At 35.5% G+C, this 14,795-nt stretch overlaps 1 protein-coding gene and 1 long non-coding RNA gene across 2 annotated transcripts in view; both read right to left on the bottom strand.

Moving 5' to 3' along the window:
* LOC144975802 (protein O-linked-mannose beta-1,2-N-acetylglucosaminyltransferase 1-like) overlaps positions 1-13,324 on the bottom strand; it is a gene marked incomplete in the record, with an annotated part of 39,994 nt that extends 26,670 nt beyond the window's left edge. Inside the window, 5 exon segments of the mRNA XM_078919989.1 lie at positions 3,291-3,400; positions 3,748-3,919; positions 5,121-5,174; positions 12,808-12,939; positions 13,264-13,324. Coding sequence (XP_078776115.1) covers positions 3,291-3,400; positions 3,748-3,919; positions 5,121-5,174; positions 12,808-12,939; positions 13,264-13,324 — 529 coding nt within the window.
* Positions 13,325-14,287: 963 nt separating this feature from the next.
* Positions 14,288-14,795, bottom strand: part of LOC144974681 (uncharacterized) — a 4,494-nt gene continuing 3,986 nt past the window's right edge. The window contains exon 3 of the long non-coding RNA XR_013645794.1: positions 14,288-14,316. This is a non-coding gene — a long non-coding RNA (uncharacterized LOC144974681). The remainder of the gene's footprint in view (positions 14,317-14,795) is intronic.

Genomic DNA, 14,795 nt, shown 5'->3' with positions numbered 1-14,795 from the left:
CTCTCTCTCTCTCTCTCTCTCCTCTCTTTGATCTTTTTTCTATGCAAAAATTTTGCAACAACCTAACAGAAAATATGAAAGAAAAAACTTAAAAGTGTTATTTTTTGGATTAGAAAACTTTGATAAAGTCTTACCATACTCTGCTAGTAAACTGGGGGAGATATGGAACATGAAAACGCCACGACTGGGTAATGGATTTTCCACTAATCGAAAAACAATAAAGAGCAATGTCGGGTCAGCTCCATACTACGGTGTCCCCTAGGTCCCGTACTGGGTCCCCTCTTGTTCCTTATCACATCAAATTGTCCCTGGGAAAAACTCAACTAGACTTTTTTGGGGATGACAGCTTTTTTAAGAGCAATAAGGCTTAAAAAAGATCAGAAATTTTCATGGGGACTTTGATTTAAAAAAATTACAACAAAAGGAAGATAATACACAACCCACCAAAACCTCACTATAAAAAAGCCCAAAGAAAATCTCGGATAATAAAAAAATCGCCTGACCGGGAAAAAAGACCACATTGCAAAATATGCAGGAAAGCAAACTCCACCCCGGGATTCTTGAGAAGAAACCTCTATGGCTACAAAGTAACCATAAAAGAGAAATGCTATAAAGTTTATGTTAGACCAACACACGAGTAAAGCGGTAAGGTATGGGATCCCGATCACACCTCCGCAATTAGGTAAATAGAATCAATCCAAAAAAAAGCTATAAAATTCGTTCAATAAAATCCTCAAACAAATCAAAGCCATATATGACACCCCATTTGGAACCATTGAAGGAAAGGAGAGAGAAGAATAAACTAAATGTATTTTACAAAGGTCAGAAAAACCAGGTCAGGTGTCAGTACACGGCCTCCAACAGAACATGAGGAAACCTGGCAAATCTATGTTGCCCAAATCTAGAGTGGACTACCATCTTCACTCGTTTCTGTCCTCAACTGTAAGACTTAGGAACAATTTGGATAACTCCCAGAAAAACAATTGGGAATGCTGCTGCTGAGCCTTCCACGAGGAAGTTTCAGCTTGAAGAGGAAGAAGAAGAAAAAGAAACAATTTCAGCAACAGCAAAACTAGAACTTTGTTTGTTTTGGTAATATTCAGCATTTTTTGATGTTCATAAAACGGACATGACAAATCTTTTGATAATGAACTCCCTGCGCAATCAAATCACCATTTGAGAACATGGAAAAAATCTGGACATCGTTTATAATCTCTGAAGCCACGCGGATATTTTCGTTCATGTCTCTTGTCATTATTGAATGGAGGGAAGCGTCATCTTATTGTTGCAAAGCATACAATGTGTCCTATTTCTTGTGATAACGTCATCTGAGGGAAAACGCATATTCTGTCTCCTTGGACAGTCGGATGATGAGAGAATGTCTAGATCGGGATAATTTGACAAGTTTTCTTGTGATTACTCATTTTTCACAGCAAGCCTTCTGATTATTTTTTTTTGGCCGTATATCAAAGCGACATAATTTGTGCCACTTGGTATAATTTTGCTTCAGTACCTCCAGTGTATCCTCAGAGCGGTCTTCAACAGACAAATCTAGCTTGTCACTATCATTTTCTAATCCGTTAAAAGTCTTAACACCATAGCTGGTAGAACGCTACGCTACAAAAGTCACGTACCATTGACCACAATATGTCCGCTTTGACAGAGCTGGGCATTCTAATTTTTTATTTTTAAAAATCTCTTGACAAATGAATCATTTTGACCAATCCACCCCAATACTGCATTTTGCCATTATATAATTGTTAGTAGTTAGTACAAGATTTAGTGCATTGTCAATGCCATGATTTAATGGGTTAAGTGACTTGATCACGGGATTGTTGGTGCTGGGGATGGGGCGATGTTCATGACGGTGATGTTAAAGATGATGATACGGACATTTTCAACAATAATAACATAACTGTGTTGAATTAGTGTGACACATAAAATTGATGCTTAAGCGATATCTAGGTGCTCGGTATGCTGCTAATGATGATGACGTATTATTATTATTATATTATTATTATTATTATTATTATTATTATTATTATTATTATTATTATTATTATTATTATTATTATTATTATTATTATTAATTATTATTATTATTATTATTATTATTATCATATGAGTGGAAGGCAGTTCATTGCATTTATTGCGATTAAAATCTGCATTTTGAAACGTTGATTAGAAATCATTTGGCATTTGCATTTATTTGCATTTCTTTCTGTATATATACTCAATGAACTTTTCTTAATTATTATAAACGAACAGTAATTTTATGTCATATTATTTAATTTCGTATTACCTTCATTTAAGTATTCTTTCATTTAAATCAACGTGTGTAGGTTTAGCACTCACTTAGTAGTCAGAGTAAAAATACCCAGGAATTAGTAATCAAAAAAAGAAAAAAAAGAACAAGCACAGATATGATAGTAAATTGTCTATCAAGTAGAGTTTCTTAGTGGGTGGAGTCAAAAGACTTGCTTTTTGATGTTTTGGCTTTTGTCTTTCCGGCATTTGTGAAAAAAATCTGCACCCTGAAAAGGGCAGAGTTCAACTTGACACCGTTCGTGACTCGCCACCAAGTAGCGACACAACTAGCAACCGCAGAATGAGATGCATTGTTTACAGATATCTTCACATGAGCGGACGTATATTATTTTCAAATAATTCTAATTTAAAAAGACATTAAGAAAACAAAAATTATACTCTTGGAAAGCTATCGGAATATACAAAAGATATGAGAGGGGGAAAAAATCAGTTTTTTTTTGTTTTGTTTTTTCGTATTCGTATTCGACCACCACAACTTTGATTTCTTCGATTTCACAATCTCATGTTCCGCGTTCCAATGCCGGTAAAATTTGAAATAACCAAATTGGTATACTTTTGGATTAAAAAAAAAATACTTTTGAAAATTATGTTACTCTCTTGGTAAATGAATGAATTTGATAAGTTGTATGTTATGAATAAATGATGTTATATTTCCGATTTCGATTTAAGCAACAATGTACATCTGTACTCGGTACCGATGACGTAGTCTGTGACCTTTTGACACCAAAGCAAAATGTCGATGTGAAGGCGGCAAATTTCATCACCACCGTGAATTTTTACACAATTTAAATTGCTAATATCTCAGCTCTTGGAGTAATGAGAAAGTGGTTCTATATCACAATTTAAACCTTAGAGCACGAACTTTTTTTCATTAAAAAATCATGCTTTCATCACAAATTTGCACAATTCGGGGTTTTTGTGTCCCTAATTCCCCTAGCTATAACGGTAAAATGATAACATACTAAAACCATAGGAATCTGCACGATGAGATAAGTCGACTTGGAAAGTATTTGGATTCACAGTCATGACATTGATACCTCTGCCTCCATCGTTAAGATCTTTGGACATGCGACTGTAAAGGATAAAAACGATAGAAATCTTGATTAAAGGTTAGTTTGGTATTGATGACAAGACATAGATCAGTATTGGGCCCTCACTATTTAAACCCTATCCTCAAGTGATATCCCTTCTATTCTAATGCTAAAATCTATGTCTTTACCCTCCCCCCTCTCAATCTCTCTCTCTCTCTCTCTCTCTCTCTCTCTCTCTCTCTCTCTCTCTCTCTATATATATATATATATAATATATATATATATATATATATATATATATATATATATATATATCTGACATATACACCCTGACATGGTACCCCATTGGGAAAGTGAGTCAAAAATTAAAAAAAAAGGCTTCACTTACACAAATCCATTTATACAAATAGTTGGTGCATCGGTTGTTGTGCTTCCTATACTGATCGAGACAGGCATGGTGTTGGATGGGCAAGGCTGAGGAAGACCACAATTATCCAATCGTTCTCCATACTTGACTTTCGTGTCATTCGGGACTTTTGCATCAACAGTAATCTTTCCCACTAAGAAAATCAAAATAGAAAGAAAAATCAATTTTAAAAAAATATAAAAGCATATCAATATCAGATCTAGTTGGGAAGAGTCCGAATAGTTCAGTTGTTTTAGCACGAACCTGACAAGCAATGAGACCAATATCAACCCTGAGAGGACTCTAGATTTTTGATTTTTTTAAAAATCCTCCTATCCCTCCAGGGGTATCAATATACTATCATCCAATTAAATAAGGAGCATATAATTGCTACTGTCAGTATAACGCTCAGGAAATTGAGATAAACTGGCTTTAGAGGCCATATGGGGGTTCTGATAGCTCAGTTGGTATAGCACTCACTTCACATGCAAAGGGACCGAGATCGATCCTGGGTGAAGTTGAGATGTTTTTTTCTGACCTCCTGTCCACCCAGCAGTGATTGGGTAGCTGGGTTTGTTAGACCTGTTGGAAAGTACTTTGCGATAGACTCGCATCACACCCAAAGGGTAGCAAGCAATTGCTATTATTCATTTAACGCTACGAAATCTGAAGTAAACTTCGACTGAAGTACTACTCATAGACCTTATGCTGTGTGAATATAAATTGTAAATATAAATTTTTCCTGATGGAAAGCTTGCTTGACTCATATAAATTCTTTAGGCATAAGTGTAATATATTTAGACAAAGACAAAGGCGTATAAAAATCCTATCATTGACTTTAGAATCCTTGCCTTATAATCAAAGTAAACCAAACACCTTGCCTTTTCATCATGGCTACATACAAAACAAGGCCTTTTATAAACCAATAAAAAAATATTAATATACGCACAGGGACGTAATCAACTGAGCAAAACGGTTAATTAAACGTTCATGCAAATTAATTGTTCAGTATATCTAATTAAATCCTTGTTAAAAACAAACAATTAAAAAAAAATCTCACCTTTCTAATCCGAACTCTCGTAGCATTGACCTAATTTTCTTACAGAACCCATTCAATTTGTCAAAGATTTTATCACTTCAAGTACCAATTATAACTAAATAGTTTTATAGACATTGAAACATCATGCTTCCAGCTATAGTCTCTGGTCTCTTTGTAAGGTCATAATAAGACTTCCTATTTTTATAACTTACACCTTCTGTAGAACATCTTCTTTGCTGTAAACAATAACGATTTTAAAAATATAAATCATCCATACATTCACCACAGCTTTTCTCTCAAAAAATTTCAAATTTACCTTGCTTGTCCTTGAATATCGAAATTGTGATGTTCTCCTTGTTTACAGATTCATCTGGGGGGAAAAGGACTCGTGTGAAATACGCCAGTTATTTTATGTTCAAAATAATTAATAATTTATCTATTGATGCTAATTCTTGATCGTATAATATTCTAATATGGAGGTTGGAATCAAATATTACTACTTTGGCCGTGGACTGAATTGTGATGTGTGTGTGTCAATGTCTGTAGCGTTTAACTTTAATATCTTCACCACATCTATTGTAATGTGTGTCAATGTCTGTAGTGTTTAACTTTAATATCTTCACCATATCTATTGTAATGTGTGTCAATGTCTGTAGTGTTTAACTTTAATATCTTCACCATATCTATTGTAATGTGTGTCAATGTCTGTAGCGTTTAACTTTAATATCTTCACCATATCTATTGTAATGTGTGTGTGTCTATGTCTGTAGCGTTTAACTTTAATATCTTCACCATATCTATTGTAATGTGTGTGTGTCTATGTCTGTAGCGTTTAACTTTAATATCTTCACCACATCTATTGTAATGTGTGTCAATGTCTGTAGTGTTTAACTTTAATATCTTCACCATATCTATTGTAATGTGTGTGTCAATGTCTGTAGCGTTTAACTTTAATATCTTCACCACATCTATTGTAATGTGTGTCAATGTCTGTAGCGTTTAACTTTAATATCTTCACCATATCTATTGTAATGTGTGTGTCAATGTCTGTAGTGTTTAACTTTAATATCTTCATCGTATCTATTGTAATGTGTGTGCCAATGTCTGTAGCGTTTAACTTTAATATCTTCACCAGATCTATTGTAATGTGTGTCAATGTCTGTAGCGTTTAACTTTAATATCTTCACCATATCTATTGTAATGTGTGTCAATGTCTGTAGTGTTTAACTTTAATATCTTCACCACATCTATTGTAAAGTGTGTCAATGTCTGTAGCGTTTAACTTTAATATCTTCATCGTATCTATTGTAATGTGTGTGTCAATGTCTGTAGCGTTTAACTTTAATTTCTTCACCATATCTATTGTAATGTGTGTGTCAATGTCTGTAGCGTTTAACTTTAATATCTTCACCATATCTATTGTAATGTGTGTGTCAATGTCTGTAGTGTTTAACTTTAATTTCTTCACCATATCTATTGTAATGTGTGTGTCAATGTCTGTAGTGTTTAACTTTAATATCTTCACCATATCTATTGTAATGTGTGTGTCAATGTCTGTAGCGTTTAACTTTAATATCTTCACCACATATATTGTAATGTGTGTCAATGTCTGTAGCGTTTAACTTTAATTTCTTCACCATATCTATTGTAATGTGTGTGTCAATGTCTGTAGCGTTTAACTTTAATATCTTCACCATATCTATTGTAATGTGTGTGTCAATGTCTGTAGTGTTTAACTTTAATATCTTCACCATATCTATTGTAATGTGTGTGTCAATGTCTGTAGCGTTTAACTTTAATATCTTCACCATATCTATTGTAATGTGTGTCAATGTCTGTAGTGTTTAACTTTAATATCTTCACCTATCTATTGTAATGTGTCGTGTGTCTAATCTTGTCTGTTAGGTTTAATCTTTAATTTCTTCACCATATCTATTGTAATGTGTGTGTCAATGTCTGTAGTGTTTAACTTTAATATTTTCACCATATCTATTGTAAAGTGCTTGAGCGTCATGTCTGTGGAAAGTTTTAAATTATAATTTCTTCACCATCTATTAATTTCTGTCTGTCTTCTCTCTATCTTCCTCTCTCGTCTCTACTCTTACTACTCTCTCTCCTTATCTATTTAATGTTGTGTCTCTTCGTCTGTGCGTTTTAACTTTCTTTCTCTCCTCTTGTTCTCTTCTCTTGTCTCTTCTTCTTCTCTTATATCTTCCTCTTCTAATGAAAGTCTTTCAACGTCTGTAGCGTACATCGTTAACTTAATCTTTCAACAACTTTGTAAGTAGTGTCAATGTCTGTGCGCTTTAACTTGAATACCTTCACAAATAGATTATGTACAACGGGTGCAATGTCTGTCATTTAACGTTAACTATCACACTTCTATTGCAAATGTCTGTGAATGTCTGTATTTAATTAATATCTTGCACAATATCTATTGTTGTGTTTGTCTACTTCTAACGTTTAAACTCTATATCTTACCAATTTTTTATCGAACTATTTCATCAATGTCAGTAGCGTTTATTATACTTCACATACCATTGTAATAATGTTGTCTTAGGCTTGAACCTTTAGCTATATCTTCATCGTATCTTTGTAATGGTCATTAATGATCTATTGTTTAACTTAATTCTTCAACATCTATTTATGTGTGTCAAACTGTAGCGATTTAAACTTTAATCTATACTTCACCATACTTTTTTCAAATGTGTTCAATGTTCTGTAGCGTTTAACTATCGAATTGTGATGTTCTCTTGTTTACTAATTCTATTGTAATGTCGTGTCAATGTCTGTTATGTTTAACTTTAATACTTAATCGATCTATTTATGTGTGTAATGTCTGTAGCGTTACTTGTATTCTTCCATTAGTTGTATGTGTGTGTCATGTCTGTGTTGTTGTAACTCTTACGTATCTTCACCATATCTATTGTAAAGTGCCTTGAGCCGGTCATGATCACAATGGGGGAAAGTTTTAAAAAATGGAATTGGTGCTATACCGCAGTCATCATTAATTCTCTCTCTCTCTCTCTCTCTCTCTCTCTCTCTCTCTCTCTCTCTCTCTCTCTCTCTCTCTCTTTCTTTCTTTCTTTCTTTCTTTCTCTCTCTCTCTCTCTGTCTTTCTCTCTTTCTTTCTCTCTCTCTGTTCTCTCTCTCTCTCTCTCTCTCTCTCTCTCTCTCTCTCTCTCTCTCTCTCTCTCTCTCTCTCTCTCTCTCTAATGAAAAGTACTTTCCAACCAGATCTAAGAGGCCGAACAATCCAACGAGGGATAAGGGGCTTAGATCTTTCAAAAACTTTGACAGAGCCTGTAAATGTATCTGCCCCTTTAATTGAAAAACCAATAAAATAAGATTAATATACACACAGAGACGTGAAATGAGCAAAACGGTTAACTAAACGTTCATGCAAATTCATTGTTCAGTATATCTAATTAAATCCTTGTTCAAAAATTATTATTTTTTAAAATCTCACCTTTCTAATCCAAACTCTCATAGCATTGACCTAATTTTCTTACAGAACTCATTCCATCTATCAAAGATTTTATCACTTCAAGTACCAATTAGAACTAAATAGGTTTATAGGCATTGAAACACCATGCTTCCAGCTATAGTCTCTGGTCTCTTTGTAAGGTCATAATAAGACTTCCTATTTTTATAACTTACACCAACCAGATCTAAGAGTCCGAGCAACCCAATCAGGGAGAAGGGGTTTAGATCTTTTAAAAACGTATTATTATTAGACAGAACCTGAAACTGTATCTGTCCCTTTAATTGAGACGAGAGTACTACCAATAAAAAAATAGTAATTCAGCAATCGCGACTTTCATCAACACCTTACTGTGTCAACTGCTAACTCGTTGTTACTGGCAAAACAATGTCAAATAACTCTTTCAACTTAGATAATGTAGTGAGAACTAATCACCTCTTCTGGCTCAAATATTAAAACTCTTAGAGACTCTTAGATCATGATCAGTGCAGCTGGGCTCCTGGCATTCTCTACGGATGTGCTCTATCATCTGCTCTGAGCATCCACATAATCTGGTCTCGGCTAGCCCCCACTTTTTATGCTTCTAGTTGTTCTCCCGAGTGTTGCCCGGGTTGGGTTTTTTTTTTTTTTTTTTTTTTTTGGGGGGGGGGGGGGGGGGGTTGGGAGTGTTACCCATTCCTTCCTGGGGAGCTCACTTCCGTAGGGCTGTTCTTCTCTTGGATCTTCAACGGCTTCATTTGCGTGATTGTCTCATTCCCTCCATGTTGAAAGTCTGTAGACAGCTATTAGCTGCATGGTCAGGGTTGATGCTTCCTTCCGTCAAGATGCTCTTTCTTGTCTTCAGTCTCCTTGTCGTCGGGTTGTGGTCATGGAGTGGGTGTAGTGGTTCTGCGAATGTGGGGAGTTGCAATGCCAGCCAGCCAATGGAGGACTGGAACTGCAGTTGGTTTCAAGTTACCAGAAATGATCCGGCAGGTGTTATGTAGCTCAATCTTTTTGGCATGATCTTGCCCCCACTGATGTGGCGTATTTGACTGATGAATAGCAGAGGGCTAGTGTGGTTGTCCTGACTGTTTTGGATATGCTCCCCATGTAGTGTTTGCTAGTTTTCTTATGAGGTTGTTTCTTGTGGCCACCTTTGCTTTTGTTTAATTTGTGTGCTGAGAGAAAGACAGTTTGGTCAAAGGTGAAACCGAGTTACACGGGAAATGTGTTGTTGTCCAAAATGTTCCCATTCCAAGTTCTGTTTCCTGTTGGCTTGGCGGTTTAAAAATAATGGAAGGCACACATTTGAGTTTTTCCTGGGTTGGCATTTAGTGAGTTCTTCAAAGAGTACACAGAAAGTGTCTTCCGGGCATCTGTTTGTCTTCTCCTCAATAGTCTTGAAATCAGATGTCTGGAACGCAAGACAAATATCAACAGCATATAGAAATCTCTGCGTGTTCTCGAACTGAGGTTGGTCGTTGGTATAAATGTTGAGAAGTAAAGGTGCAAGTACCGATCATTGAGGGAGACCGTTCTTTTGTTATCTCCATCTGCTTTTCTTCCCATTCCTTTTCGCCAAAAGCGACGGTTTGACATAAGGGATTTTATTATTGTGACTACTTTTGTGCCTTGCAACCGTTAGGGGAGTTTCCTGTGATTTACTGTGTAGTAGGCAGCTGCAAGGTCCACAAATACAGCCCCTGTAATTTGTTTGTTCTCGTAGCCATCTTGTATGTATTGTGTCAAGTTCAGGAGTTGGTCACAGCATGGTCTTCCGGGGCGAAAACCAGCTTGGTCAGGTGACAGGTGTTCTTCTACTGTTTGGGAAATCCTAGGTGGCATCATGAGCTCGTATATCTTAGACGGTATGCAGATGAGAGATATTGGTCTGTAGCTCTTGCTGCTATGTGGGTCTTCTCCAGGTTTTAGTAGTGTTATCACTCTTGCTTGTCGCCAAAGTTTTTTCAATATTCAATCTTCAATGGCTTGTATTTGCAAAAGGCCTCACGGGCCCATCACTGCAAATGGTAAGTTACAGTACAGCCCAATTAAAACCGGGAACAGTCACGGATTGCTTTGACGAGCTAGTGTATTCAAAACTGTTTTGAAAGTTGTCAAGCATTCAACGTCAGTTATGTCTGGTGGCAGGACATTCCAGTCATTTATTTTTCGTATGAAAAAGCTGTGTTTTTGTATTGTGCACGATTCAAAACAGTTGGTGATAATTAGTAACCGAGGTTTTGGTGGGGGACCGAAATGCCTTATCATTTCTGCAGTGGTGCCATCTAGACCAGCCGCTTTACCGGGTTTGGAGTGTACAAGAACTGATTCCAATTCTTTGATGCAAAATGAGTCTACTTCCTGTTCACTTCCTTCGGCGATCTTTTCCATTTCCCTTTTCATTTCCTTAAGTTTGCCCTTTTCTCTGTGTGTTGGTTTTCCATTTTTGATACATCGTTTGGTGTCACAGCTGCAACCCTGGTTTGTTTGTTATTTTCTGTATTTAGTTTTTTCATAGTTGACCAGCCTTTCTTGCTGTTGTGGATCATGTTTGTGCTGGTTATCATTTCCTTACATCTTTCTGATTTTATTTCGGCAATGGAAGTCATTAATGTCTCACTAAGTTGGACAGTTTCTTCACCAAATAGATCTGTTTCGTAAGCCTCCACATACTGTTCATAGAGTTCCCTGTTGTATTGCTGTAGCATGGTATATAGGATTTCCTGTAGCCTGTAGGCATGTGCTTTTTGGGAATTCTCAATATAAGTTTCTGGAATGTGTCGTCGTTTTTTTTTTTGGAACTGGATCGATAGTTTTGATGCTGCCATTTTTTTCTGACGAGAATTCTTCCCAGTTTGCTTTCCGAAAATTTAATCTGGATAGAGGTTTGCTCTCGCGGGGTCTAATGATTGGTCCTACCTCAATGATAATAGGTCTGTGTTCTGATTTTGTTATACTCACTCAATTTCCAATGTGGCAGAACTGTTCAAGAGATTTTGGCTAAGTAAAATAGAGAAAGTTATGAAGGATGGCAATCACCCCCTTCGCAAATATATTAAGTTCTCCATGAGGAGCCGTCGCCTTATATCTATAAAAACAAAGACAACACGTCACCTTAATTCATTTTTGCCACACGGTGTTCGAATTTTTAACGCACAACTGTGATTTAAATTAAATACTATCTATCTTTTAAGTATACACTCACACAAGTTCGGACTAAAGGCCAGAGTATAGCCTATCTCAATGTATTAAATTAATATTTAAGGTGTTGCAATCGGTTCTTGGTTGTATATTTTTACATGTTTGTACATTTGCATATATATATATATGTATACATTGTCGCCATAGATTCTCAACTTTGTGTTTATACATTTTTATGCATGCCACGCCTGTAAAGGAATTTCCATTTTTTTATGAATAAAGTATATATTATTATTATTATTAAACTTCGTTATTAGTATTATAAATGGCTGATAGATATGAATATCATTTCAGAACTAAAAACACTGTCCTATTTCTCAAAAGGGCACAAGCCTCATCCAAAGAACGTATCAAAACACACGAAAACTAAACAATTCTGAGAACTAAAGGCATTTTTTTAAAATCACTATTTCATTTTTCATGCTCATGTGAACGTTCTCCTGCTTGTAAATGAACAAAACTGCTTGGTAAAACATGCAATTTCATTCTAATTGTATTCATTCAATTGCCTGTATTTCCTATCAAAGAAGAGCAGAGAGGACGAAATTGTGCTCATACACCAGTGATCCCACTTCTCTCAGTTTAACTTTTCTTTCCACAACTGTGCTCTATCCTTATCCAATGAGCCATAGAACATTGTATTGCTTGTTATTTTGTTGTTTTTCTTTTAAATATCAGGCTCTACCAAAGGATTATTTTGGTAATGTCTCGACATAAAAAGACCATTAATATTCAGTTATTTTGAAAAACTATGACAATGTTTAGTGAAATTGAATGTAAGCTTCAATTTAATTGCGAAAACAGATAGAATTGACGTTTCAGATTTCCCCTTTACCAACAAACAGGATGAATGAAACACTACAGATAAATGAGATGATTAGATGTAGTAGTGGCGTTGTTAAGATGAATAAACAAAACATTGATAGGCAGGAAATAGTATGCTCCTTTGTAAGAAAGCATGAATGAAAATAGCACAATAGATATTTCTAAAAGGTGCCCAATTGATTAAGTGATTAATTAATTATACTTATACCGACATCCCTTATTTTTTGTATTTATTTTCAATTCCATTTTATTTGTTTTCCAACAATAGTCTACACGTTTTTATATTTCCCTTTCCTTACTGCATTACACAGTTCCTTCCCGCTTCCCCCCTTTTGACTTAATTAATTGCGCACCTTATAGAAATATCTATTGTTCTATTTTAATTCGTGCAGTAGGAAAAATGTCCAAAACAAAGAATCAAATTTGTCCACACCTTTTCATCACTTCCAAACACTATTCCAGCTTGTTGGTTTTTTCATGCAATAAACCTTATTGACATTATGCTCACCTAATACAGTGTTGTTCGGTTCAACTGTAGGAGCTGCTCTGTCTGCAACATCCAACACCACAATTGTCTCTGAGAATAAAAGAAATGTGACCAAACGTCTCAAAACGGTATTATGTCGCGATGGACCAGATGCTAAAAAGTCAAATTATAGTCAAACTGGTCAAAAATATGAAACTTTGGTATTTAGCACAGTAAAATATGATATTCCTTCTCCTCTATAAAGCAAACAAACTCAACTTAAGTCTGATATTTCTGTCTACAAATTCAATTTTCAGCATCTTAGTCATCCCGACTTAATACCGTTTTGAGACGAGGGGTTACAAATATCAAATACAACAATCCGTTAGAAACAGGATCAAAAGTTCCACAAGCAAATGAAAAACAAACCGCAGCACTCCCCCCCCCTCCCCCCCCTCCCACAAATAATTAAATCTTTCCCTAAAATCAGATACCCACATCTTCCCTCAAGTGAACTGACGTCTCTGACAAACGATATAATATAATCTTGTAAAAGCATCCTCTCCAAAAATACAAACAAACAAAAAAAGAAACATTCATCTGACTGTGTCTTCAGAAAGGGTTCAAAGTTCAAAGGAACGGTCTGGATGAACAAAGGAAATGACAGAGGACATAGGGGAGATGGAAATGACAAAGGACATAGGTGAGATGGAAATGACAAAGGACATAGGGGAGATGGAAATGACAAAGGACATAGGGGAGATGGAAATGACAAAGGACATAGGAGAGATGGAAATGACAAAGGACATAGGGGAGATGGAAATGACAAAGGACATAGGGGAGATGGAAATGACAAAGGACATAGGGGAGATGGAAATGACAAAGGACATAGGGGAGATGGAAATGACAAAGGACATAGGGGAGATGGAAATGACAAAGGACATAGGTGAGATGGAAATGACAAAGGACATAGGGGAGATGGAAATGACAAAGGACATAGGGGAGATGGAAATGACAAAGGACATAGGGGAGATGGAAATGACGGGGAATCGTAGTGCCTGCTCCAACCCATTATAATAGAATGAAAATAAAATATGTCTCTGTGTGCAAGTGTGTGAGAGGGAGAGAGAGAGTGAGAGAGAGGGGGGGGGGCGAGAGAGAGAGGGAGAGAGAGAGAGAGGGGGGGGAGGGGGAGGGAGAGAGCGGGTGAGAGAGAGGGAGAGAGAGAGAGAGAGAGAGAGAGAGAGAGGGAGGGAGAGAGGGGGGAGAGAATGAAAGAGAAAAGAGAGAGAGAATCAGAGAAAAAGAGAAAAATAGAAAGAGAGAGAGAGAGAGAGAGAGAGAGAGAGAGCAGAAGGCAGAAGCGAGCTGATGCAGAGATGGCGATGACGAAAGTGAAGATGAGGGGGAGAAAAAGAAGCAGATAGTTTCTTTGGATGCATTATGAATGAAGTAAATGAAAATGAAGCAGAGCAATTATCTTGATCAAATTATCATGTCAAATGATAAATGATTTTCACTGTGTCATCAACAAACATAGTTTGATGCATCCTATTGACAAAAGTAAAACATCAAAAATGAAAGCCCATGTGACATTCAAAATCTACATTTCACATGATTATAACTGATTTTCAACTTTTATTAATAATGACAAGTATGATTTGAATACTTCCTATAACACGTATATAAAAGAAATAAAACAAAACACAAAACATATGTACCTTTTTTTATTATCTGGCAATTATTATTATTATTATTATTATTATTATTTTATTATTTATTATTATTATTATTATTATTATTATTATTATTATTATTATTATTATTATTATTATTGTTGTTGTGTTGTTGTTGTTGTATTTATTATTATTATTACTATTATTATTATTATTATTATTATTTATTATTATTATTATTATTATTATTATTATTATTATTATTATTATTTGCTTTGCTTGATTATTGATTTTACCTACTTTGATTTGTTGATTGGAAATATTATTCTCATGTATGAGTAAAATTAGCAATTG

The sequence above is a fragment of the Berghia stephanieae genome, chromosome 6 (assembly GCF_034508935.2).
Source record: "Berghia stephanieae isolate SIO BIC M18660-M18661 chromosome 6, UCSD_Bste_1.3, whole genome shotgun sequence".
Classification (NCBI taxonomy): domain Eukaryota; kingdom Metazoa; phylum Mollusca; class Gastropoda; order Nudibranchia; family Aeolidiidae; genus Berghia; species Berghia stephanieae.
This window is presented reverse-complemented; position numbering and strand designations above follow the sequence as displayed.